We start from the raw sequence: 27,615 nt of genomic DNA, 5'->3' as shown, positions 1-27,615 counted from the left end.
TTGGAAAGCACGAATTGCATTATTTAGGTTGTGTCAGTTGTTGAATTATTAACAGTTGCGATTGCACTCCAACCGAAAACAATCGAAAGTCAGCCAGACTGTGCTGTTGCTTTGGGCTACACCATGGCTTATTATTCATATCAGTTGCGGTTCAAAGTGCCATTACCAGCCATTGTTAGAGCAATATCCAGACGAAGGGTATCAAAAAGACAAAATTCAGTTTTATCCATCGGTATTGCTATAAATCAGCCTCGAAAGACAATTGCATAACGTCTAAAACTGTTTAGAATAGCAATGCGATATATTTATCATTTATGTAAAAAGAACGAACAAGTTTTCTGAATTTAATGCAAATCGAATCAGACGTTAACCCTTAATGATCGTTATTTATTTTGCAGGTCCCCGAACGCGTCCGGGCGATGAATGCCACCATTAAGCTGTTGCTAATCGTGCGAGAACCGGTGACACGGGCGATATCGGACTACACTCAGCTCCGGAGCCACGCGGCGACGGCGACGTTACCGCAGCAACAAAGTCTCTCTTCCACTTCGCCACTGTCGAGGTAGGTTTGAGAGGAACTAAATCACATATGTTCAAATATTAAGTTCAGCGTGCCTTCACACAAACACAAACATTCTTAAAATTCTGTATAAAAAAGTTATTAAATTATGGCCTTGAAATATTCATGAAATATCACTTTGGATGCTACAGCGTTGGGAGGGAAGATTTTAAAACATTTAGAATTTTTGGAGATTGTTGTATTGAAAGATTGATTTTTCGAGAGGTTATTTTTGGCCACAAACAAATCTCAAGTTTAGACAGCTGCCAAAATTACAGGATATGTTCTAGGAACGAGATTTGTTCAGCAAAGTTTTCTAAAAATGGTTCCTACACAACCCAAACACCTTCAACAGAATTCATTTTATGTAAAAAATCTTGAGTAATTGCTAAATGCGTCAAAAAATCACAATTAACCAAAGCCACAAGTAAATAACTATCACTTAAATGGGCTTTACTTAACAATATTTTTTTCTGTGTACTCTTTTGCCTTCCTCACTGAGGTAAGGCTATAATCCTGCTCTGAAAATGAACTTTTTATTAAAAGCTCCTAGACCCAGCTTCATGTATACATATCGACTCAGAATCGAAAACTGAACAAATGTCTGTGTGTGTGTATGTGTGTGTGTATGTATGTATGTGACCAAAATTCTCACTGAGTTTTCTCAGCACTGGCTGAACCGATTTTGATCAAACCAGTTGCATTCGATTTGGTTTAAGGTCCCATACATTGCTATTGAATTGTTTGAAGTTTCGATAAGTAGTTCAAAAGTTATGTATAAAAATGTGTTTTCGCAAATATCCGGATCTCAATTATATGCACGTAAACGATATTCGGATCCATCATTTGACCCATCGTTGGTTAGGTAATTGAAAGAACTTAACAATGAGTCCAAAACATTGAAGATCTGGCAACCCTGTCTCGAGTTATGACCACTTAAGTGATATTTATGTACTTTTTTGAAGCCGGATCTCACCTAAATTTATGTAAACTATGTCCGGATCCATCATCTGACCCATCGTTGGTTTGGCAATTGAAAGGCCTTTCCAATGAGTCAAAATTATTGAAGATCTGACAACCCTGTTTTGAGTTATGACCACTTAAGTGATATTTATGTACTTTTTTGAAGCCGGATCTCACCTAAATGTATGTAAACTATGTTTCGGAACCATCATCTGACCCATCGTTGGTTTGGCAATTGAAAGGCCTTTCCAATGAGTCAAAATTATTGAAGATCTGGCAACCCTGTCTTGAGTTATGACCACTTAAGTGATATTTATGTACTTTTTTGAAGCCGGATCTCACCTAAATGTATGTAAACTATGTCCGGATCCATCATCCGACCAATCGTTGGTTAGGTAATTGAAAGAACTTAACAGTGAGTCCAAAACATTGAAGATCTGGAACCCTGTCTCGAGTTATGACCACTTAAGTGATATTTATGTACTTTTTTGAAGCCGGATCTCACCTAAATGTATGTAAACTATGTTTCGGAACCATCATCTGACCCATCGTTGGTTTGGCAATTGAAAGGCCTTTCCAATGAGTCAAAATTATTGAAGATCTGGAAACCCTGTCTTGAGTTATGACCACTTAAGTGATATTTATGTACTTTTTTGAAGCCGGATCTCACCTAAATGTATGTAAACTATGTCCGGATCCATCATCCGACCAATCGTTGGTTAGGTAATTGAAAGAACTTTCCAATGAGTCCAAAACATTGAAGATCTGGCAACCCTGTCTTGAGTTATGACCACTTTAGTGATATTTATGTACTTTATTGAAGCCGGATCTCACCTAAATGTATGTAAACTATGTCCGGATCCATCATCCGACCAATCGTTGGTTAGGTAATTGAAAGAACTTTCCAATGAGTCCAAAACATTGAACATCTGGCAAACCCTGTCTTGAGTTATGTCAACTTAAGTGATATTTATGTACTTTATTGAAGCCGGATCTCACTCAAATTTATATAAACTATGTCCGGAACCATCATCTGATCCATCGTTGGTTAGGTAATTGAAAGGCCTTTCCAATGAGTCCAAAACATTGAAGATCTGGCAACCCTGTCTCGAGTTATAACTACTTATGTGATATTTATGTACTTTTTTGTAGCCGGATCTCATTTAAATGTATGTAAACAATGTCCGGATCCATCATCCGACCCATCGTTGGTTAGGTAATTGAAAGGCCTTTCCAATGAGTCCAAAACATTGAAGATCTGGCAACACTGTCTCGAGTTATTACCACATAAGTTATATCTGTGTTATTTTCTGGAACTAAAAAAAGCTGAAATGTGTGTCCAAACCACTCATATTACTCATTTTTGGTAAAAAGTGAGGAAGGCATCAACCACATAGGTGGATTATGTTAGTTTTTCCTGAAAAATTAGATAAGTTGAAACACCTAAACAGCCGGAACCGTGGTGTATGAGTAAGCGTTGTTGCCTCTCACCCAGTCAGGTTTCGATCCCAGAAGCTCCCAGTGACATTTTTCGAGACTAGATTTGTCCGTCGGACGGGGAAGTAAATGTTGGCCCGGTCTAACCGAAATGTTAGGTCGTTAGCTCAGTCCAGGTGTAAGAGTCGTCTCCCTGGGTCCTGTCTCGGTGGAGTCGTTGGTAGGCAGTTGGACTCACAATACAAAGGTCGTCAGTTCGAATCCCGGAGTGGATGGAAGCTTAACTGTAAGAAGAGGTTTGCAATTGCCTCAACAATCAAGCCTTTCGACACCTAGTTTCGAGTAGGAATCTTGCAATCGAGAACGGCAAGGCCAATGCACAGCAAAAAAAAAAGTTGAATTTGGGAATGTTGAAAATTTGATAGGTTACCTCTTTTTAAAGTAATATTACAATGTGTAAAAATGTGAACCTGATGAATATTCACCAGAAACTGGTTCATCTTTTTCTTATGTAATATTACACATTTTTTGACACAAAGTCTATCACCATTTCCTTATGACAATTTGATTTGATTTTTTAAACACCTCAAATCACCTTAACACCAAGTTGTTTTTTTGCATACCAGTTTAAGAAATTATGAAAACTTAATTGACGATTTGTTAAATTCAGGAAATTAGCAATTTTCTATTTTTCAATTAATGAATCCTTATAGAAACAAATTTTATTATTTTTTTAACAGTGTGGGTAAATAAATCTACTTTTGCAATTCTCAGGTCCGAATTTTCTCGATTTTATTGCTTATTCGTGTTTCTTTTCGTAACGTGTTGACAACATGTACCCCATTGATGTATTGTTTGTGCTCGATTAGGCATTGATCCAGTCGTTTGGCTGATATTAACGAAAGCGCATTAATTTTATGGCGCATTCCAAATGTCAGCGAGCAGCAACGTACAATAAATAAAAATAAAATCATCAACGTTATGTAATATTCAATTGAACGACTGCCGAACGACTGATGACCTCCTGGCGGCGGCGTCGTCGTTGTCGGTCGATACCACCCGGTTCCAAGGTTAGGCCAAACCGCAGTTTGTTTTGGACGACGACCACTGCTCCGGACCAGTAATAAAATGATTGTTCGAGACGGAAGCTATAAAACTGAGAACGAACGCACACAGGAAAATGCTCACAAACCGCCATCATCGCCGGCTTTTGGTTCGGTAATGGGACGACCGGATTATGCACTAAATAAAGCTTATTAAGGGCACTTTTGTGGCGTGAGTGATGGAAAACAGAAGCTTACCTGGTGCTGAGCAGTATCCGCGGTGAAACGTGATTGGATGTGTGTCGACTGTGTGTAGGAGCATTTTCCGAGAATTTTCAATTTTTGTATACCATGCAACCTTCCAGTTCTGGGAAAATTGAATGATCAAGTACACGAGTATTGCGTGAAGAGCTGACAATTTTCTAAAAACATTTGATTGAGCTATCCACCTTGAGTTGTGACAGTTACATTGCTAGTTGGTCCCTAATTACATTCTATACCATGTTACGGAACACGGTTGATGACACTCCATGTATCGGCCATAAGTCTATTTCCGTTCGTTGCCCATGTACAACGCCCCCAAAAAAAATACACAAACCCACACCCACGTCCAAACCGACCCCAGAAGTAACCGTGGCCGACCGAGTTCCAGCGAAATGTGACTTTAGCCAGCGCGCTCGGCAAGTGGAGTTCCAAAGAAAAGCATTAGCTCATACATTATTCACGGTAATTCAACAGATTATATTTAGAAGAAAAGTGTCGGCTCACGCGGACTTCAATATTTCAAAGCATGGCCTAATGGTCGTACCCGGGGGCATAATTTGTACGTTATTTAATTTCAATTTACAGGAAAATCATATTCCGCCTGCAACATCTTACTCTCCGATACTGAAATACTTTTTTTTTATTCTTTTCTTTCTTCCTTTTCTTGTGCCACGCGCGCCCACGCAGGTCGTTTGAAGATTTGGCAATTCTGCCGAATGGAACCGTTAACGAAGCGTATCGACCGCTGGCGATATCACAGTATCACGTCCACGTGCACAGGTGGTTGGAGGTCTTCTCGCGGGAGCAATTACTCGTTGTCAACGGTGACCAGTTGATAGAGGACCCGGTGTCACAGCTGCGGCGGATCGAGGATTTTTTAGGTGAGTGAATATTGAGTCGAGGCGAGACGATGATGATGCGTAATTTTTGGTTTAGTTTTCAGCGAACTTTTCTGGCCATCGTTTTTTGTGATGAACGGACATAAATTAGTAAATTAAATCAGCTGAAAGGGACGCGATGTATTAAGTGCTTTTACTTTGGGGTTAATCTGTAACTTTATGTTTGCTTACCATATTCAAATTTCTTAAACTTATTTTTATAATTACTGTTATTGCCGAATTCCTCTTAACTGATTACCTGGCAGTCTAAATCATTCGAATAACATTCGTAAAAATACTTTCTTTTTCGGAGAATTGGTCACGAGTGGGTCCACTTTCAGCATTCTGTTTTCTGCGAAATTCCAATCAAGGGGTGATAAATTTGCAATGCCCAATAATTACAAAAGTTTCTCTCTTTGCCAGCCTGTTCATGCGACCGCCCGACCTGATCTTGATGGGACAAAACTTGAAGTGGTCACCTCCGGGGGTCTTCGAGTGTCAACTTGAACCAAGTTTTCCCCACTTGGACTGTGTGTCTGCTTGGGAGAGAGCGAGAGAGACAAGGAAAGAAGAAACAATTGGAGGAGCACAAGTTTGGGTGTGAGTGGTCGTTATGGAATCAAGGTTCTTCTTGGGGGCGAACGTGGGAAAAAGAGTGGAATTGTTGGACAACTCCTCTCGAAATAATTGATATTTGATGATTATTTGTGCTTTCGTAAACGTACGTATCTACAGGAATGGGATTGGGTCGCAATAGGCCAAGCGATTATGGAAAAAGTTATGCAATCAATGGCGGCGATGGGCGTTACTTGATGGTAGAACGATTGTTTCACAAGTTTTTCTGTGCCATAAGTTAGAATTGAATTGATGTTTTCAATCTCTCTAATTTAAAATCGACACTCTTTGGACTGTTTAGAGTCTAATCAATACGATGACTTAAAAATAGCTGGTATGTGTATGTATCTACCTTGCGTGATTTATTTAATTAGCAATTTAATCGATATCGTAGTAATTATCACTATAAATATCAGGGGATGAAAAGCCAAAAGAAACGAAATCCTTGTCAGCGGAAGTTATATCCTAAAGTTGTGTCTGTTCTGTTGTCTGTTTTGGTATCCAAAGAATTACCATAACTAGAGTAGCGCAGCACCCATCCGTGAGAAAAAAGAACAAGGGCTACAGTGGGGAGGCTGTATATGCTATGTTTTAGAAAGTTGTTCGGAATTGACTCAAACTTACTATAGAAAACAATAATAAAAAAAAAATTGAAAATATGTATGCAAACATTTTTATAAAAAGTTCTACATTTGTTTTTTTATTGATTTTCGTTTAGAAAATCTGTTTACTTTGTTTTTTTTTTTGGAGAAAAATCTCAGATTTTTTTAAATATTATTTTTATTTGTTTGTAATTTTAAAACTTATACGCACTTAATGTTAAACTGTATGTAATACATTTTTTTCTATTTTTTTTAGCTGTGTAACACACCAACCACACAATTACAATTATGCACAGAACGGCAGAAAAGAATGAAATGAAAATGAAAATTAAAATTTCATTTATTATCTTATGTTTCTTTACATATTTTTTTTACATATTGCATAAGGAGAAATGAATTTCTTCTAAAAGAGATAAGAGGGTGATCATCAATCAACAAATAAGGTTCACGAGAACAAATGCACTTGTTCACCGTAATGACTCAACAGCTAAAAATACATTTGTTTTCTTTTCTTCTTCATGTCCCTGCAGGAATCGAGCCCCGAATCGGTAGCAATAACTTCTACTTCAACGAGACGAAGGGTTTCTACTGTCTGCGCAACGAAACCGGCGACAAGTGCCTGCGGGAGACGAAGGGCCGCAAGCATCCCCGGGTCGATCCGGTGGTGGTGTCGAAACTGCGCAAGTTTTTCGTCGAACACAATCAAAAATTTTACGAACTGGTCGGCGAGGACCTCGGCTGGCCGGAGGAGTAGAAGAGCATTGTCACTGTCACGCCACCGGCTCCAACGGATTCCAGAGGGCATCGCACAAAAGCTGAAATGAGTAAACGGGTAGACGGGATAGTTCAAGGATCGAAAACACGAGAGGTAGGTGTAAAGCTGAACTGAATTAGTAGAGAAAGCTATCCCAGGATGACGAACGGGTTCAGCATCCGACGCGTAGCGTAAAACAGCGAAGAAACCATGCAACCAAATCCAAGCAGGAAAGTAAGAAAGCTTTCAGTAGTAGCGCACGTTTTTGAAACGTTTTAGATAGGGATTAATTAGTACAAAATCAATATTTTTGAATCGCAGGGGGTGCTTTTTTGGTAAATACTACGCGGGCACCGGAAGGCACACGGCAGGTCGACGGACACGGGGGCCACGTGGAATTGTCTACAGGAAGTTGGTTTAGCGGATTTCGCGGAAGAAGGTGTTTTTGTCTGGCACCATATCTAGACGGTGTCATTAGACTGGGGTGGAAAATGGCTTTCACATTCAACAGCAGCAATGGCAAAAGTAACCACCGAATGAGAGAGAACGCGCGATGAAAATGGCAAATAAAGGCAAGATTTATCCGTTATTCGAAGTTTGCTGGAATCGTCGTTAGAATAATACCGTCGAGAGCGTAACGAGGCGCTTTCGAAGAGCCAAGAGGGGAGGATAGGAACGTTTTGTGAAACTTGGATGAAATTATATTTAACGGAAACCTAAACAAAGATTAGACTCTGTGGTGTGGCAAGGCGCACGCGAGCAGTTGGAAATGGAAACAACGGCTCATTAAATTTAAATAAGGGCCGCTATAACGGGCATGTTGAAGATTTGAATTTAATTGGTATAACAAGATTTTGCTGTAACAGCGTGCCTTGTGTGACAGTTACGAGAAGCGATTAACTGCTGGTTTTGCATTTCTGTTTTTTTTTATTTTAGATTTGATTGTTTTCATCGAAATTGCGTTTAAAATTACACCTTAGTTTTTGATCGAATGACTTTCAGTAACAATGAAAATCTGTGATCTAGCAAATTTTATCTATTTTTTTAATATGGAGCAAATGGTTTTGTAAATAACCTGAATTGGCGTGTTTTTTGTTATCAAAACAAAGATCAGTAAAATCGAACGGTGAACAGCAATTTGTAGGTTTTTTGGTGACTTGGGATAAAAATGTTAATGTACAATTTGAATACGATGGGGAATGATGAAGCTTACTTTCAAATCATTTTGTTTGTTCGAAAACGTCGAAAATTAGTTTAAGATAGGAGTCTATTCAACGTGAAACAATTAGAAATTCATTTTTCTGCGTTTATAATCATATTGTGCATTTTGGGCTCGTTCAAAAATATTTTATTTTTTTGTGTAATTCCAATGTACAGTACCGCAAAAACATTTTGTCCTTGTTTGGTCAGAGTCGAGGGACATAAACATTAAAAAATAGTTGCAACGTTCCAATTATGGAGACGCATGGTGTTCCATAAATAAAGGTTTTGTGTAACCATAGAGTTATTATAACATGTAAATATATATCATGTATTATTGCAAGCTACAAAAAAGTCTCTGAAATTTTGATAAGCAAAAATATACATTAGGAGATGTTGGTGGATATCCACACTCCATAAAGAAAAGATTATTTTATATGGACAATTGTCCATTTTGATCATACAGAAAGTACTGAATAAATTGCAGCCTAATTCAAAAAAATAATAATAAAAATTAGAATAATTTGCCCAAACTTTGGTTTTTGGTTTTCTTTAACGGGAATTAAAAGTTGCAGGTTTACCAATATAACAGTGCTGAAGTGTACAATATGCAACTTGTTTGAATGTTGTAAAAACCAACAGTATGTATGACCTGTCCCGAAATTGTCATAATTTTGCAATTTGTTGCATAAATTTCTACCTCGAACGGATTTCACAGTTGTCAACAATAGTTACTAAGATACACATAAAAAAAACAATTGTGTTGACCTTATCACTCCTTGTATGGAGTGCCAAAAGTCCTGACAAAAAGGAAGCACCAAAGCAAGGATGCTTAACTCAATTTTCGGGAACCTTGCACCTAGCTGCGCTTATTAGGTAACGTTTTTTTTTCTTAAACCTCTCTCCCGAACCAAAAGTGTTCACAAGGCTGTCTTGGTGGGTAGCGTGGAGCTTCAGACCGCAAGCTGAAGGCTGCAGTCAGCCAGCCAAAACCAACCAACCAACCAGGCCCCAGTTGCTTGTGGTGGTGGTCTTTCACTCACAGACACAAACTGGGCTGGTATAATGCATATTTCTACACAATCTTATCGGACATGTTCTCAACCACATCACGCAAGCTTGTTATTCACTCTGTAATGAAATTCATCTGTCTTGACGCTTTGCCCTTCTGTGTTCTTGGGCTGAGGTAGTACGACGGGGTGAGTTGGGGGTTGGGTGGGCACCATGTTACATAAATTTATTCCTTGAAAGCGTCCTCGCCTCCTAAACTGACAAACACATGGCTGGCTGGCAACCTACCCCAAGAATAGAGTGCAAGGATAAAGAGCGGGAATTTGCACTCGCAAGTAAAATCCAAGTCAGGAGGGGATGCGAAAAAGCTTACCAGTCACGAAGTCAGTCAACAGTCATCTGCCCTACACCCGCTCCGCTTCTCGAATGACTGAACCGCTAAAGTATCTGGAACTGATTTTGGATGCGGTGATGGTTGAGGAGGGGTCTCACAGATCCATCAGGCTAAAGGCACGTTTGTGCGGCACGCTTCGGCAGTGTCCCTGATTCTAATGGATTTTTGATTCAAAAGGACCTGTGACCTACTCCGCTTTAGACCGGAGAACACGTTTGCCGGGATGAATAGCAGAGCGACCACATCGTCGTCGTCACCCCAACTATGGCAAACGGTTTCAATAAGTTTAATTATTTCCAGTACGTGGCATCAGGCCGGAAATGAAAAGAGGAGAAGACGATGAGCGACGACATTTGCTAACTCTGCCGAGGCGCTTGAGACACAACTTCTTCACACTCTGTGTGACCTCGTCCCATACGATATTCAACGCGCGACGCCGTCGTGAATGCATTTCTGGGAGATGCACCATGGCAAAAGCAGCCATGATTACTGTATAGTGCGGTGATAAAGTCACGTAGTTCACAGCTTCCAAGCGGATGTAGCACCCCACGACCCACCCAACTTACCCCTTTCGGGCGAAGCACCCACACACATACGCCATCTCGTTAGTACGCCGAGGCGGTTTTGGAACTGAAGCATCATTTGGTAACCGAAATGAAATCAGCAGCGTTGGAGCTTTTCAGAAATTTATTCCGAGATTCGGTGGCATAAACAAAAAGTTTTCCCGAAATCGGGCTGACTGGTTCAAAGAGTATAGGGAAAATAGAGTGCCAATGCTGCATGGAAAACGAACCTTCTGCGAACGTAAATATTTAGCTCTGCTTTGATAATGTAAACGCAAGCATTTTAACAACTAATTGATATTGAACTCTTGTAATGACAAACAGAAGTTGCATGAGCGGTCTTGATAACTCGGCACAATCAATTCAAATTTGATTTTTTCAAATATTTTGAAACCGGTACAAATAAGCGGTATCTAAAATTTTTCTCGAAGGATACATCTTTTTATGTATTCAAGATTCAACATATATTACATGGGCTATTACGTCCCTATAATACCCGGGCTACAGAATACTTTTTTGACAGTTAGATTGTTTTTATTCGTCGGGATTCAAATCGTCGACCTATGGATTGTTAGTCCAGTTTGCGGTTCGATTGATCCACCCAGGCGGACCAAAAAATCTTAAATTAGCTTGATTCTTGATGTCTTTAAACCATAACTTTACAAAATTTGCAGATCCGCAAAAAACAAGATCATTGATCATGAACAAACGATCAACAAATCATCGATGTCGTGCCATCTTGTCGCACGGGCCTAATTGAGTTAAAAACGCCATGTTGTGCAGCTTACAATGCCTCACCTTTTGACCATCAAAGATTCGAAAATTCGAACCTGAGATGTTAAAAAAAAACGAAAAAAATCCGAGCATTGATGTCACTTTTTATACGGAGGAACTTTCAAACAAAACACAAACAAAAAATAATGTAATGTATGACTGTTCAGTACAACAGCTTCATACCGTAATTTATTACCGATTTTATTGAAATTCCTTCAAGCATCAAAGATTTAACCAACAAAAATTTTAACACAAGTGCAAAGTGTCACAGCTCAGATTGCAACACGGTAAAAAATCATAGTGATATTACATCTGGGAATGGGTATATATCTTTAAGGTCAGATTTTTTTTTTTAATTTAGCCTCTAAATTGTGTAAATGCCCCACTTTTTCAATGTCTTAATATTACAGTTTCCAAATTTACACATTTCCAAATTTTGGTCAGTGAGATGATCAAACTTTGCGTTTCAGCCAACAAAACACTCGACTTAAGAATAAATTTTCGCTCTTTCTTGTTCCTCTTTTCGGCAGTGTTGTCCCTTTGTGTGAGTTTACCCAAGTCGAAATCATCCCAAAAATAATCCCCACTTTTTTTTAGTGGGTTGATGCTCACTCGAAGGGTGCTCAAGTAATTTTTTACGAAACTTTTTCCTTCCATCTCCGACAGCAGCACCAGCAGAGAGGGTGGATTGTGTCCCTTTACACTTTCATCCTTCAAGCAGGTCGAAAAAAGCTCGCGCTTCCTCTCCTCATCAATCGTCACACGAGGGTGCTTGGTTTTTTTTCGTCCTTTTTTTTCTGGCTGGCTTTTGGGGGCTGCTGAGTGGGTGCACGTGTCATCTGTCTCGTTGTCTTCCACCGCGCGCCGGTCGTCAAAGTTGCCGTCAGTGCCACACGCAGCATACGCCTTGCTTTGTGCCCTGCAGAACCGGTTTGTGGAAACTTTTCCACCTTTCAATTTATCTCATCACTGGGCGGGGGACTTGTGTGAAAATTCACGGTGGGAGGAAGGGGAAAAATGCTGGCGATTGGGTTTTTTTTCGAGTTTTCAGATTTCAATCTTCTTAAACAATAAAGTTGAAAATATTGATTCCTGTACAGTAAAAAAACATGATAATATAACATCTACATCTTTTATGACAGACAATGTGTAATTTTACCTCTAAAAAAGTGTAGTTTTACCATTTTTTTAGTGTAGTGTCACTTTTTCAGTCTAAAATGAGGTAAACTTACATCAAAATAGAGGTCATATTAAACCTTCCAAATTTACACAATTTTAACTGTGTGTGAACATATCATATGTTGGAATAAAATATGTTCAAACATGTTTAACCAGCATGAAGTTTGTCTTTATTCACAGTATCTGACTTAACAAATCCAAGCCTGAATTTGATGAATTTGTGATACCATTGTATCTTGAAAGAATGTTGTAGTGCTACGGTACAATTATATATGTTCCGCAACGTTATTCAGTTTTGCCTTCCTCACTGAGGTAAGGCTATAATCCTGCTCTAAAAATGAACTTTGTATAAAAACGTCGTAGACCCACCTTCATGTATACTTATCGACTCAGAATCGAAAACTGAACAAATGTCTGTGTGTGTGTGTGTGTGTGTGTGTGTGTGTGTGTGTGTGTGTGTGTGTGTGTGTGTGTGTGTGTGTGTGTGTGTATGTGTGTGACCAAAATTCTCACTGAGTTTTCTCAGCACTGGCTGAACCGATTTTGATCGAACCAGTTGCATTCGACTTGGTTTAGGGTCTCATACATCGCTATCGCTGAACTATTTGAAGTTTCGCTAAGTAGTTCAAAAGTTATGTATAAAAATGTGTTTTCACAAATACCCGGATCTTAATTCTATGCATGTAAACGATGTTCGGATCGTTGGTTAGGTAATTGAAAGGCCTTTCCAATGAGTCCAAAACATTGCAGATCTGGCAACCCTGTCTCGAGTTATGACCACTTAAGTGATAGATCTGGCAACCCAGTCTCGAGTTATTACAACATAAGTTATACATTGTGTTCTTTTTTTCTGGATCTAAAAAAATGATGAAACCACTCATATACCCATTTTTGGTAAAAAGTGAGGAAGGCATCAACCACATAGGTGGATTAAGTTAGTTTTTAAAATAAATTCTATAGAAATTTTATATATTCTGCAAACTTCTTCAGAGTGGAAGAATCGATTCGATGTTACCGGCAAAGTTGGTCAACGAAACACAAAGCTCATGGGAATTTCCGTTCCGTCACAGACTTAAAAATTGCAAAACCCAAATGAGCACTGATTCTACGGGTTTATTAAAACTCTTCTGAACTTTAAATTAGAACGTCAAATTTCCCCTCCCGAAAAAAAAAACCCTGGGAATTCCCGGGATTTCTCGAAAAAAAAAAAATTCCCGAATTCCCGAAATTCTAGCGGAAGTAAACATTTTTTTGACTTTTTGATACATGTTTTTATAAGTTAAAAAAAAAGAATGAACTTAATATTATTTTATAAAATTCCATTGACTGCTCTTATCAGATCTTATCAGTTCTTTTCAGTTTTTTTTTAAATTTCATTTCAAGGTTTATTTCACATGATATTAATTTCTGGAACATTCATAACTTAGAATGGAAATTATTCAAACATTACGATATTATGGAATGGCAATAAAATAAATAAATTATAATTTTGGTAAGCTCTTCAAACGAAAACTATTCTTATATCGCCAAGATCAAAGCTGATTTTTTTACGTTTTTGTTTATCATGACCAAGTTAGATGAAAATTAAATTGATATCATTATACCACGGTGTATTTTTTTTGAGACCTCAAATCTAATCTAATCTAATCAGACCCTAGCGCAGTCAATCTTTCAAAGGGATCCTGGAGAGTGCCTTAGGTTAGATGACGCCTAGCACTCTTCTTGTCATTTATTAACATTTGTAGTGCGGCATTGCATTAGAATGCAATGAAACATCACAAGCGTTAAAGCGGCCAGGCCTACTGCGTAAAGCCGTATCGCAGAGATGATTCGTAATTGGGTTGAATTTGAGCACTGAGTGTTCGAACATAAACATAATTCTGAATCGACAGGGGAGGAAGAAGCGTGGGGACACACCACCATACGCTCCGAGATTTGGTTGTATTCGTTGGGAGCACCATGCTAAGAAGGTTTGGTACTCCGGGACCCTCTGGGATGGGACATTGTATTTCCACGAATGCCCAGGACACTATTTGCCGTGGTTATAGCGCCACAACTCGCTCTCTGTAACAGTATTCCTAATTCCAGTCCAAGCTCATCAAGTCGTCATGGCCTAGTGGTTAGCATTTTTGCTTACCAATCCAAAGGACAGGGGATCGAAACCCCGCCTCGAGCGACTTTGATTTTTCGTTCATATTCATCATTTCAAATGTATGTGTTCTTAACTTTCTCGTTGGGAGCAGATGGGAATCGAACCCAGAACCATTCGCTTTCAAAGCGAACATCGTAACCAGTCAGCCACGGCCGCTCCTTGTCTATTTTTTTGAGACCTCAAAGATAAACAAAATCTGTTTAAAAAGATCACCGAAAATCGGTGCATTCATATTGATATCACTCAAGTTTCTTATGAATATGCCTTGGAGAGTCTTACCAACTTTATTTGACCCATATTTGACCTCCAAGAATAAAAATCGAACCAAATTTACCAGATTTCTAGCTTTCTCCGAAATTACCCCAAAATCCAATTACATTTTAAAACATTTTAGAATCAATCACATTGTAGGGAACAGTTTTCTGAACAAGTTCCATAAAAAAAGTATTAGTTTTGGTTCAATGTAAGCAGAGATATGCTCAATTTCCTGAAATAAATAGTGCCTTTCTCCAAAAAATTTTAATCTAATAACCTGCACTGCCTGCTGAGTTTTGTTATGAATTCTATACTGCCGTTTTACGGCGATATGATGTATACGCCATTGAGGTGATTTTGCTGTAGACACGATTTTCTGTTTTTGTTCATTTTTTCAATTTAAAATGACTAATTTGAGGTCTGCTCTGTAGAAACTGTTAAAAAGTACAATAAAAATGTGGCCCCTACAAAATTTCTTGTTTTTTCCTATTCTCTACGATTTTAAACCACAAACATCATTTGGCCGTAAAAATAGCAATAAAAAATCACTACTTTTCCTGCCCAATGATGTATGTATACATTGCTCGATCAAAGCTGGCTTTATTTTTTGTGCCAGCTATTTTGATAGCTGATTGGATCCCGTAATGCATTGTCCACGTAGATACTTTAAGGGGGGGGAAGGTATTAGGGAGCGTTCTTTTATTACGTAACGCAGTTGGGGGGAGGGGGGTCGGAGCAAAGAGTATTTCCCTTCTCTCTGGTCGGAGGCCGTGTAACGCTCCATACATTTTTTTAAAATTTGTATGGAAATTTTGTTACGAGGGGGGGGGGGGGTCTGAAAATCCGATTTTTTGCGTTACGTAATAAAATAACGCTCCCTTAGCGATTGTCTATGCTCCATAAACACATTTTTTGCATGAACAATTGTCAGCAAGGGAGGTGGGTGGGTCTAGAATTTTCAAAAAAGTGTCTACGTGGATGTGGATAAGGTGTCATCCATTAAGTACGTCACATTAAAATCAGCCAAAATTTCCTCCATCCCCCTTTGTCACGATTTCCCTATGCTTTTAACACGCAACGTCACGCTTTCTCAAAACCCCCCTCTTCCCTCAGAACGTGACGTACTTTATGGATGATGCCTAATGGACGTCCCCTTAAGAATTAAATCGAAATAATGTAATAAAATATTGCCCAATCTTGATTTGGTCATTAAACCTCAAATCAACATTCAAACAGTATTGAATTTGACTTCTATCAATTCTCAATGTATACATACAGTATGTAAAAAAAGTATTTACACCCCTTGAGCACTATGCACATTTTGTGATGAAACATGTAAAAAATTTAAAGTTTGACAGGAACCTGGTACTACGTTTTGTTCAAAAACTCATGCCAAACATTTTGCTACAAACAGCCCATGAAAAGATGATTTCTATAAAAAGTTATATAACAAATACTATTACGAAAATAAAAAAAGTGCAAAAAAAGTTTGTACACCTTTCGAAAAATTAACATAAATAATGTTATTTGTTGACAAATCACCATAAATCCAGTCTCCCAACTCCAAATAGGCATCCTTGACTGATTAAAAAAATGATTGGGATTGAATATAAAGTTTACTAATTACTTAGTATAAAAGTTTATATAACTCTGGAAATTCTATATAAAACTTATCTAAACCTAATTTTGCAAACTTTTAATTCAACTAAATGTCAATATATTACCATATAATTGCTAAATAAACATTTTGGAGTGGGTATAACACCGTTTTGGGGGTATTTGTATCGATAGAATAGATTTTTCGTTGGAATTTCGTACCAACCCGGAATTACGTCGTCGGAAAATCCGCCGGCATTCGAACCGGTCCACAATTCTTAAGTCAACCTATGTGGCATCGGAAAGGGCATAAAATTTCCGATCTTTTGATACCCATACATCTAGGTTTTCTATAAAACCCACGTTTTTAAATACCTGGGCAAAAGTAAGTTTGATCCACGAGAACAAAAATTACGAAATTCCATACATTTTTGGCAGATTGCTCAAACAAAACCATAACAACGTTTTTACCTAGGTATTTAAAATCGTGGGTTTTATAGAAAACCTAGATGTATGGGTATCAAAAGATCGGAAATTTTATGTCCTTTCCGATGCCACATAGGTTGACTTAAGAATTGTGGACCGGTTCGGATGCCAGCGGATTTTCCGACGACGTAATTCCGGGTTGGTACGAAATTCCAACGAAAAATCTATTCTATCGATACAAATACCCCCAAAACGGTGTTATACCCACTCCAAAATGTTTATTTAGCAATTATATGGTAATATATTGACATTTAGTTGAATTAAAAGTTTGCAAAATTAAGTTTAGATAAGTTTTATATAGAATTTCCAGAGTTATATAAACTTTTATACTAAGTAGTTAGTAAACTTTATATTCAATCCAAATTATTTTTAATCAGTCAAGGATGCCTATTTGAAGTTGGGAGACTGGATTTATGGTGATTTGTCAACAAATAACATTATTTATGTTAATTTTTCGAAAGGTGTACAAACTTTTTGCACCTTTTTAGTTTCGTAATAGTATTTGTTATATAACTTTTATAGAAATCATCTTTTCATGAGCTTTTGTAGCAAAATGTCTGGCATGAGTTTCTGAACAAAACGTAGTACTAGGTTTCTGTCAACATTAAATTGTTTAGATGTTTCATCACAATATGTGCATAGTGCCCAAGGGGTGTAAATACTTTTTTTACATACTGTACATCATTATGAGTGAAATTGGCGTATACATCATTGTTTGTTTGCTTAATAAAATGGGCCCCAGAGCAGTTTTTTGAAAAATTCTTTCGACAGAAGGTAGCTTTTAAGATTCTTTATCAGACTGTACAATAAAATTGAAAATGTCCAAAATGGCGTATACATCATATCGCCGTAAAACGGCAGTATAGAATAATTTTCATGAATTTCGTCAAAACTTGTTATAATTTTAATGTTTCAATAGAATATTATCATCATAAAAAATATCTAAGTTGGCAGTGCCCATCATGTGAAAGGTAATTTGATTAGGAAATTTTGGAGAAAGGCACTATTTATTTCAGCATGGATTCATTTAACTCACTGTCTAAACACTGTTATTAAAAATAACACCTACTTCTTATCAAAAAATAATTTTTTTGATGATTTGAACAAATTAAAAGATGCTTATTAATTTGAAAAAAAATATTTGTTTGTTTTTTAACAAGCGGTCAAGGCATTCATTGATCCTAAAACTTATTTTTACTATTCAAGATTGCAATTCTATAAAATATTGTTGCAAAATATTTATCAGAACCAGCATCAGAACAATTTCCATGGAATATTATAACCTCGGGAAATTGGATGCTCTACTTCAAACCAAGATCGCCTGCTCTTGTCGCAATTTCATATTTGGAATTGACTCAGTTTGTTGCATCCTAATGTAACATACCTTCAACTGAGGCAAATCGAGACACTTGAGGTGAAATTTTGATCATTTGTTTAAGCCAGACTATCACCAATAATAATAAAAAAAGATGGTTTTGCTTAGAGGAAGATAAAATGTGTTTGACAATTCTTCAAATTTTATCATTCAAGCACTCCAAAAAGTAATGTCTCTATTTTGACTGTAGAATTTTTGTGAAACAGACTTCTTTAAATACATTATTTTGAGGATTCCAATGGAGACGCATGGTCATCGATAAATATCACTCAGATAGGTGAGCTTTTCCCAAATATAAACGCAATCGAAGCCAAGACAAAGTACCAAGCGTTTTCATCATGCGATTCTCGCAAAAGGTAGAAGGCATTCCCTCGGGACCCGAAACGGGATTTGGCCAACAGATTGTACTAACCTATCATCGCGTGTCGACCTCCCACGAAATACATTCTGGAAGATAAAGCATCACAACTTCTTATTTTAGGATGTTGGCTTTTGCAGTGTGTTCATTTTTTCTCCCAAAGTACGTTTCTCGGTATGGAAAATCAAAAGGAAGAAAAAGAAGGGAAACCCCAACGTGAGGACAGATGAAAAAAGGTACCAACTCAAGATGTTAATGTATTCACGTGTGTCAACCTTAATAACTTGTCCGTACCCTCGAAAAACCTTCTCGGAACAAAATATGGTGCATGACTCAGAGACAGCTTCCATTTTTTCTTCTTCTGCCACGGCAGCAGTGCGTAGCAACGGTGGCTGGAAACAAAAAGAATCTCCTTCGGATGCCAGAAATGGTGCCATCTCTCGTTATCGGTCACTGGCTGGCAACACTGAGCGTGAGCGTTTCGGACGGGGGTTGTGGGTTTTGTGTTCTTTGTGTTCTGTGTGGGTTGAGGCGTGTATGGTTGTAGGTGGATTAAATACGATTAAATGCGATTATGTATAGAGCATCGAGCAAGCACGGCACATCGGTATGCGTGGGAGGGTTGGCGCTTATATTTGTAGTATTTTCTTGTTATGCGAAAAGTTTATGCCAGCTCGTGCCAACCGGTTTCATTTTGTTTTTTTTTTTGCTTTCGCGAGTTCAACGTGTTTGATAATGGAAATGAATTTGAAATTAAAATTAAATTTAGGATATAATTGATAACATATCACAAAATACTTACCTACCATACTCTTTAATCATTTTTGTTCAAGTTCTTTCTAATAAATCATTGAAATTATTTTTGTTTTTTATCTTTGTTCCAACCTGTAAACGTTTCAAACAAAAAATACACATTAACTTTGTTTAACTTTCCCAAAAGGTTCTTAAAAGGTCGCAGCCCTAAGTTTCACGGACGCACTTTCTTCCCACTACGTTCCAAAAATTTCACGAACGTAAACTTCATAAATTTTATATTATTTTCGTCATACGGTGCCGGCAAAATATTGTGCATGGGTGTTGTTTTTTGTGTGCGAGCTGTCCAATTTGCATTTCTTTTCCGATTATTTTGTTTTTCTCTGCTGTTAATATCTTTTAGGGTAGCAGGAGCTGCTATGAAGAAGTACCTAGTGAATTTTTAAAAACTATTTCAAATGCTGTGTTTTTGAATAAAATTATGTTATGTTATTTTATTTCATTCGTAGAGCGACGAAAAAGCTTATGGATAAATACGCCCTACTCTGGGTTAAAGTGCCAATGTGTAACGTTTGACCTCGGGCTGGTTCCGGCCTTTGATTGGATTTACTGATCATTACTGGATTGCGGCACAATTACTGGCAGAATTCATATCCTGTTGTTTGAGCATGAGGCCGGCATGGGACCCGTATTGGGATTCGATTTGAGTGGCCAAATGTAGGGTTTGGGGTGGTTTGTTCCATGAGATAACAGACAATAGAGCAGTTCTCTAGGATTTCGGTCATTCGATTTTTTTTGTATTTTTTAATCCGACTGAAACTTTTTTGGTGCCTTCGGTATGCCCAAAGAAGCCATTTTGCATCATTAGTTTGTCCATATAATTTTCCATACAAATTCGGCAGCTGTCCATACAAAAATGATGTATGAAAATTCAAAATCTGTATCTTTTGAAGGAATTTTTGATCGATTTGGTGTCTTCGGCAAAGTTGTAGGTATGGATACGGACTACACTGGAAAAAATAATACACGGTAAAAAAATTTGGTGATTTTTTTATTTAACTTTTTATCACTAAAACTTGATTTACAAAAAAACACTATTTTTATTTTGTTTTATTTTTTGATATGTTTTAGAAGGCATAAAATGCCAACTTTTCAGAAATTTCCAGGTTGTGCAAAAAATCACTGACCGAGTTATGAATTTTTAATCAATACTGATTTTTCAAAAATCGAAATTTTGGTCGTAAAATTTTTCAACTTCATTTTTCGATGTAAAATCAAATTTGCAATCAAAAGTACTTTACTGAAATTTTGATAAAGTGCACCGTTTTCAAGTTATAGCCATATTTAAGTGACTTTTTGAAAATAGTCGCAGTTTTCATTTTTAAATTAGTGCACATGTTTGCCCAGTTTTGAAAAAATATTTTGAAAAGCTGAGAAAATTCTCTATATTTTGCTTATTTGGACTTTTTGATACGACCTTTAGTTGCTGAGATATTGCAATGCAAAGGTTTAAAAACAGGAAAATTGATGTTTTCTAAGTTTCACCCAAACAACCCACCATTTTCTATCGTCAATATCTCAGCAACTAATGGTCCGATTTTCAATGTTAATATATGAAACATTTGTGAAATTTTCCGATCTCTTCGAAAAAAATATTTTTGGAATTTTCAAATTAAGACTAACATTTCACAAAGGCCAAACATTCAATATTACGCCCTTTTAAAATGTTTGTCTTGATTTGAAAATTCCAAAAATATTTTTTTCGAAAAGATCGGAAAATTTCACAATTGTTTCATATATTAACATTGAAAATCGGACCATTAGTTGCTGAGATATTGACGATAGAAAATGGTGGGTTGTTTGGGTGAAACTTAGAAAACATCAATTTTCCTGTTTTTAAACCTTTGCATTGCAATATCTCAGCAACTAAAGGTCGTATCAACATAGTCCGAATAAGCAAAATATAGAGAATTTTCTCAGCTTTTCAAAAATATTTTTCAAAACTGGGCAAACATGTGCACTAATTTAAAAATGAAAACTGCGACTATTTTCAAAAAGTCACTTAAATATGGCTATAACTTGAAAACGGTGCACTTTATCAAAATTTTAGTAAAGTACTTTTGATTGCAAATTTGATTTTACATCGAAAAATGAAGTTGAAAAATTTACGACCAAAATTTCGATTTTTGAAAAATCAGTATTGATTAAAAATTCATAACTCGGTCAGTGATTTTTGCACAACCTAGAAATTTCTGAAAAGTTGGCATTTTATGTCTTCTAAAACATATCAAAAAAAAAAAAAAAAATAGTGTTTTTTGTAAATCAAGTTTTAGTGATAAAAGTTAAATAAAAAATCACCAAATTTTTTTACCGTGTATTATTTTTCCAGTGTAGTCCGTATCCATACCTACAACTTTGCCGAAGACACCAAATCGATCAAAAATTCCTTCAAAAGATACAGATTTTTGAATTTTCATACATCATTTTTGTATGGACAGCTGCCGAATTTGTATGGAAAATTATATGGACAAACTAATGATGCAAAATGGCTTCTTTGGGCATACCGAAGGCACCAAAAAAGTTTCAGCCGGATTAAAAAATACAAAAATTAAAATTGAAGAAAAAAGACCGATTTCGTAGAGAATTGCTCAATAAATAAAAATGAGTTTTTTTGTATACTAAAGGTTTGACAGAACTTGGTGCTGGGTTGAGTTTGAGGTACCACAGACAATCAGAAGTATTTTTTTAAGAATATGAATTTTGTTTATTAAATTCAAGTTTGACGATTGTTGAACATTACAAATACCCTGCAATGAGAAAATTTCTGCATGATGTGGAATGCTCAATTTTATTGATAAAAGCAGTAAATTGCTCAGCGAAACCCAAAGGAAGCTAAAACAATCGAAACTCTAACCGGGAAAACTTTTTGCCTGCTACACATGTAAATTTGTTCACAACTTGGGAATTGGCAAGTGCTTTCGTGGACAAAGTGAGAGATAGAATAAATAAAACAAAAAAATATAAAACACAGTTTTCGATGAGTTTGTACAACCCCTAACAGTGTACCACCCACACAGCTTCGCTGTCATGGAAATAATAGGAAAATCGAAGCAGTTTTACGGTTTGGAGGGAATTCATAAATTACTTCACGCGGTTATCGTTTGATTGAGGTTTGCTGAAATCGCGGATTTTCAGAATCACCCATCTCGTGTGACGACAGGAGCTTTCATCCAGTTCGGCATTGTTTGGTGGTAGGACCCCCAAGTTTACATGAAACGAAGTACAAAACAACAGCACCAGCAGCAGCATGTCAGCGGCAAACAGGTTGTGGATGTACAACATCATTACAGCAGCATTATCTGGCACCCATCCCGTGTTATTCGGACAGCTTATTTCGGTCACAGCGGCGGTCTTTTATCCACGGTTGTGGTTTTTATGATCAAAGCTCCCTAGGCTTTACGTTAGCTTTGCTGGGGAAAAATCGCTAATCCCTCTGAAAGGTTGAACTCCAATTTCTTTAATATTTTATTTAGAGTTTATTTCAAATACATTTTCAAAGTATTAGAGATCATAACTGATTTGATTTGGTTTTACCCTCTGAAGCCCAATTTCAAAAGGTTTATTTAGGAAAATATTCATTGGTTTGTTTGATAATCAAAATTTCAATTTTACAATTTTTCTTGAATGATTGGCTATGAGGAACGATACTTAGTTTGTGGAGCGAGCTTTAAAACATGTTTTCATATTCTTAACACAGCATTAGAGGTTCAAAACACTGAGCCTATTTTAAACTAGCCAAATGTATTCAGTATTGTATCGATGATTCGGCAATCAATAAAATAAATGTGATAGGTTTATTTCTGTAAGGTTTAAGAAGTAATGATCAAGGTCAGTGTAGTGATTTTTCCTTGTGCGTTGTCCATGCATTTTCACCGTTCTATCGAATACAGAACTTGTCTGTTTTCAACCTCCGAAAAACAGTGGAGATTAGGTAATGCAGTTCTTAACAAAACAAAATGAAATTGTTCATACTCTGTCAACTGAGTGTAGCCCAGCACCAAGGAAGTTTCACAATTTCAGCGCATCAGGTGCTTCCCGCTTTGTAAGCTTTCATTCACCGTGTGCCTAGTGGCCTAGTAGCGGTTGGTGTGTATTGTTTCCAGTTTACACCGGGATTAACCTTTAAATCAGTACCAGATAAAAATTCACCTTCGCACAGCCAATGGCAACGGCCAACCCAGGCGCCTGACCATGGCCTGTTGGTCGTTATTGCTGGCGGTTGCTTCTGCTGAACCTTTTCACCTTTTGTCCGGTCCGGCTGATGGTTCGGCGGAGCGAGAAAAATAGAAAAAAGGACTCAGGTGGAACGGACTCCGGAACGGAAGCAGCACCGAAGTAATTATCGAGATAATGTTGGGTACAAAAGCGCAAAAAAAAAAACTAACTAACTTTATCTCATCTCCGTCAATGGTCCGGGGGGGTAGGGGTGAGGGGGTTGGAAAATGGCGGAAAATTCCACCCTCCAGCGCGCGCGGGACTAGGTCCGACGATCCTCCGTCGTTTTGTCGTGTAGCCTCGCCGTAAGTGAGTGAGGTCGAAGGGCAGAGAGCCAGAAAAGGAGTGACCTGGTTACGAGGTTATAAATTTTCCGTTGCCTTTTCATGGGATAATGTTGTCATCAGCATTATGTTTACATATTATTTATTGCTGTGTGCATGTGTGTGTGTGTATCTGAACGACGAACAAACTGTGGAAAGCTTCTCCCCTGATGTGAGTGCGATGGAATCTGCTTTTTTCCGACCACTCTGAATTTTTTTCCGTTGTTGTTGTTCTGGGAACTGATGATGGAATTGCTTTTATCTAATAATGACGATGCTTTGTTTCAGTACGACCTTGGGCATGTGGGATCTTTCATGATGGTTTAGGCCCATGAGATTATGGTGATTAATTGTGCATGAAACCGCTTAAGGGGTAGCACTTTTACAAAAAGGCAAATTTGAGGAATTTATCGTTTGAACCTAATCCTTCCCTAGTAACACTTTAAAACTTACAGGTTTTATCATTGTTCTGAAAAGATTAATGCGACCTGACTAGGCTTTAATGGCCTGCTTAAAATCTAAAATGTTACTAGGGTTATTATGGTGCATCTGTTTTACATTTGGCAGAAGTGAGCGTTTATTTGTTGACCACAAGCTGAGATAAAAAAAATCAATTTGCTGATTATCACTATTTAAACAATTTGTGTTGATAGCAATTTGCTTGCTGACTTCTTATTAGGCTGTTTATCATTCAATTGAGGTAGTTGGTCAAAGAGCATTTGTCTTTAAAACTCCATACAATTTTTGTAACCAATTCATTAAAAAGCTGTAGTTTTGCCTTCTTCACCTTACTGAGGAAAGGCTTTAAAATCACTCGAAAAATGAACTTTTCAATTCAACCTCGTAGACCAACCACCACGCATACCTATCGAATCAGAATCAAATTCTGAACAAATGTCTGCGCGTGTGTCTGGATGTGAGTTTGTGCACCGAAAAATATGCACTCGATTATCCCTGGACTGGTTGAACCGTTTTAGCCTGATTCGATCCGTCTTGGGTTCTCGTTAGGACGCGCCCCAACCCTTTCGGCTATTGTCTGGATCAACACCGATGTAGGTGTATGTTCCCCATACACCGTATTACAGTAAATGCAGTATACGACGAGAAACGTACGAGAAACCTTTAGGGGGATGGCGTTGCTATTTTTAGACCACGTTTTCCATAGGGACGTGGCGTTACATCGTGCTGCCATCTGGTTTTTTTTAAGTGTAAGAGTGCACAGCAAAAAATCCGATGGTAAAATCGCATGCAAAACCATGCACATCACCTTCTTCAAAAAAGACACTTAATATTACACGCTGCATGTACAATTTTTGTAAAAACAAAAAAAAAGTTGCAACCTACAGGCACAGACAAACAGACGTGACTCTCCATACAAATTATTATTGAAATTCATCGTCCTTCATCAAACCACCAAATCACGGTGACGCCAGCGCTGCCTAGTGAGCTGATGCCGAAGCGTAGTGCGTAGTCATCGTTTAAAAATAGAAGCCTCCTATCTCGCCCAGCAAAATGAAGTCGATAAAGTAGTAGGTCTCGATGAGAAAAAGTGGAAAACGTGGTCTAAAAATAGTGACGCCATTCCCCTATTTTTTCTCTACGAAACCGACTACTTTATCGACTTCGTTTTGCTGAGCGAGATAGGACGCCGTCTATTTTTAGACGATGACTCAGCACTTTTCCACTTTTGCACTTAAAAACCAGATGGTAGCACGATGTAACGCCACGTCCCCATTGGTACATTGGTGTTAAACCAAGCTTAAATATGAATGAGAGATAGCCGAGATGGTTGGGGCGCGGACTTGGTAATCTGAATATGACTCTCGCCAGATTAATGTTTTTTTTGGGGTAAGCAAACCTGAGTTTTTTTCTTCGGTACATGCTTTTTGTGTACACGTTTTCTCATACAATATTACATGCTTTTTCTCACAAAGGTGATGTGCACGCTTTTGCATGCGAATTTACCATCGGATTTTTTTGTAGGCCAGATTTGAGATATTTCGATGGAAACGATGCCCGGAACAATTATGCGACGTAATCAAAAAACTTATCCAACGAGTCTAAAAGATCAGACATCTGAGTTATGAGTATATGAAGTTTAATTAAAGAACATTTGTACACAGCTAAAAAAGTAGTAATCCAGCTGCGTGTAAAAGGCCTGGGTGTAAAATAAATATTGCATTAGTTCTGCAATTTCATGTTATTTTACACCCTGAAATATGTAGCCCATCAGTATGGGAAATCTACTTGACCGAAATGTCAAGCTCATATATGCGTTTATCCTTTCATCTTTTTATCGGTCTGATGGCCGAGTGGGCTAAGGCACCAGTCCTTACTGTTGGTGCTGGGTTTGAATCCCGTCGGCTGCAACTTTTTTTTGTGTTTGCAAAAATTGACATGCAGTGTGTAATATTAAGTGTTGACGAAGGTGATGTGCATGCTTTTGCATGCGATTTTACCATCGGATGTTTCGCTGTGTGTCAGGAAGGTATCAACCACCTTATGGTGAATTAAGTAACGTTTTTTATAAGCAGAGAAGCCAAATAAGTCCAACAAACACACATGCGACAAGGTCTCCTTCAAGTCCTACAGTTAAGGGCAAAGTTTGTATGGCGAAACTTTAGCTATTCGCAAATATGAACATTCATTTTACAATGTAAATGGTTTATTCAAAGCTCAAAAATGTGTCACTCCTTTTGTCGCGAGTGCGCAAAGCAAAGATGTAGGCCAGCGATATCATATTTCATCCTTTACCATTAAAAGGAACATTTTCATTCACCAATTTGCTTGCAAATCAAAATCATTACAAAAGATATCAAAAGAATGCTCGAGCAGACACCGCACCGACTCGGAGGGAAGCGCTCCGTGATTCGTTTCATTACTGAAAGCCTCATTCTGGATTGCAAATGAGTAACGAAATGGCCTTTCTCCGCGATGCTATCGTAAACTGTTTGCGCCCGGATATTTGCATAAACGCAAATATTTTATTGAACCAATAAAAAAAAGGGCGGAAACAAAACGAATCGGTGGGGCGTAGAAGTGAAGGGGGGGGGGACAAAGAAGCGAATCTTCCCCTACAGGCTGATGCTATTTCCCTTTGCTAAACGATGATAGCAATTTGGAAAAACACACACAATTTCCTCCGGGTCCCCACCCCTCCTCATTCCTCTACAATTCTCCGGGGGCATTCTTCTGGTCCTGCGGCTGATGTCACTTTTTGTTGCTTCCCGAAACCGCCATCACGTTTAAACTGTGTACGATTTTGGTTCCGTGGGAATACTTTGGTTTGGAACATTTCATTCAAATAACTATAAATTGTTCGAGCAAGCAACGCAAAGGATATAAACTATGGCCTTCACAAGTGTGACAAAGAATGTTGAAAATTCAACCACAAATTATTATTGTTTTGATGATTCATAATTTGACCTACTGTAATGGTTTGACACCCATTGTTGTCAAACGAATAGGGTCACTTTAAGTTTGACACCCTCTTTACACAGAGCTCACACTTACCAACATACACGTTTGGTTTGATTCAAGTTTGATTGTAAGTGTGAGTCCCGTGTAAGCAGTCACAGGTCATAACTTTTTAGTTTGACTTAGCCAAACCAACGGGGTACAAAACAAGTACAAAACAAAAAAGTGTCAGAGGAAAAACGACCAACAATAGGGGGGTGAGTGTAAGTAAACATGATACATAGCTTAAAGAAGCAGAGTTTTTAATACAAAATTTGGTATGTTTAAATCATCAGATTTGCAAAAAAAAACTATTGATTGTGATTTGTATTACTACACTATTCAACAAA

General features: G+C 37.7%; 1 protein-coding gene across 1 annotated transcript in view; it reads left to right on the top strand.

Moving 5' to 3' along the window:
- The window catches only part of LOC6050815 (heparan sulfate glucosamine 3-O-sulfotransferase 5), a 42,818-nt gene extending 34,158 nt beyond the window's left edge, over positions 1–8,660 (top strand). Inside the window, exons 6-8 of the mRNA XM_038264077.1 lie at positions 399–562; positions 4,954–5,147; positions 6,892–8,660. Of these exons, the coding sequence (XP_038120005.1) occupies positions 399–562; positions 4,954–5,147; positions 6,892–7,115 (582 nt within the window). The 3' untranslated portion in view covers positions 7,116–8,660. The remainder of the gene's footprint in view (positions 1–398; positions 563–4,953; positions 5,148–6,891) is intronic.
- Positions 8,661–27,615: the final 18,955 nt, after the last annotated feature.

Source organism: Culex quinquefasciatus, chromosome 3 (assembly GCF_015732765.1).
Source record: "Culex quinquefasciatus strain JHB chromosome 3, VPISU_Cqui_1.0_pri_paternal, whole genome shotgun sequence".
Classification (NCBI taxonomy): domain Eukaryota; kingdom Metazoa; phylum Arthropoda; class Insecta; order Diptera; family Culicidae; genus Culex; species Culex quinquefasciatus.
The sequence above is the reverse complement of the archived record's forward strand: the minus strand, read 5'-3'. Positions and strand labels throughout refer to the sequence as shown.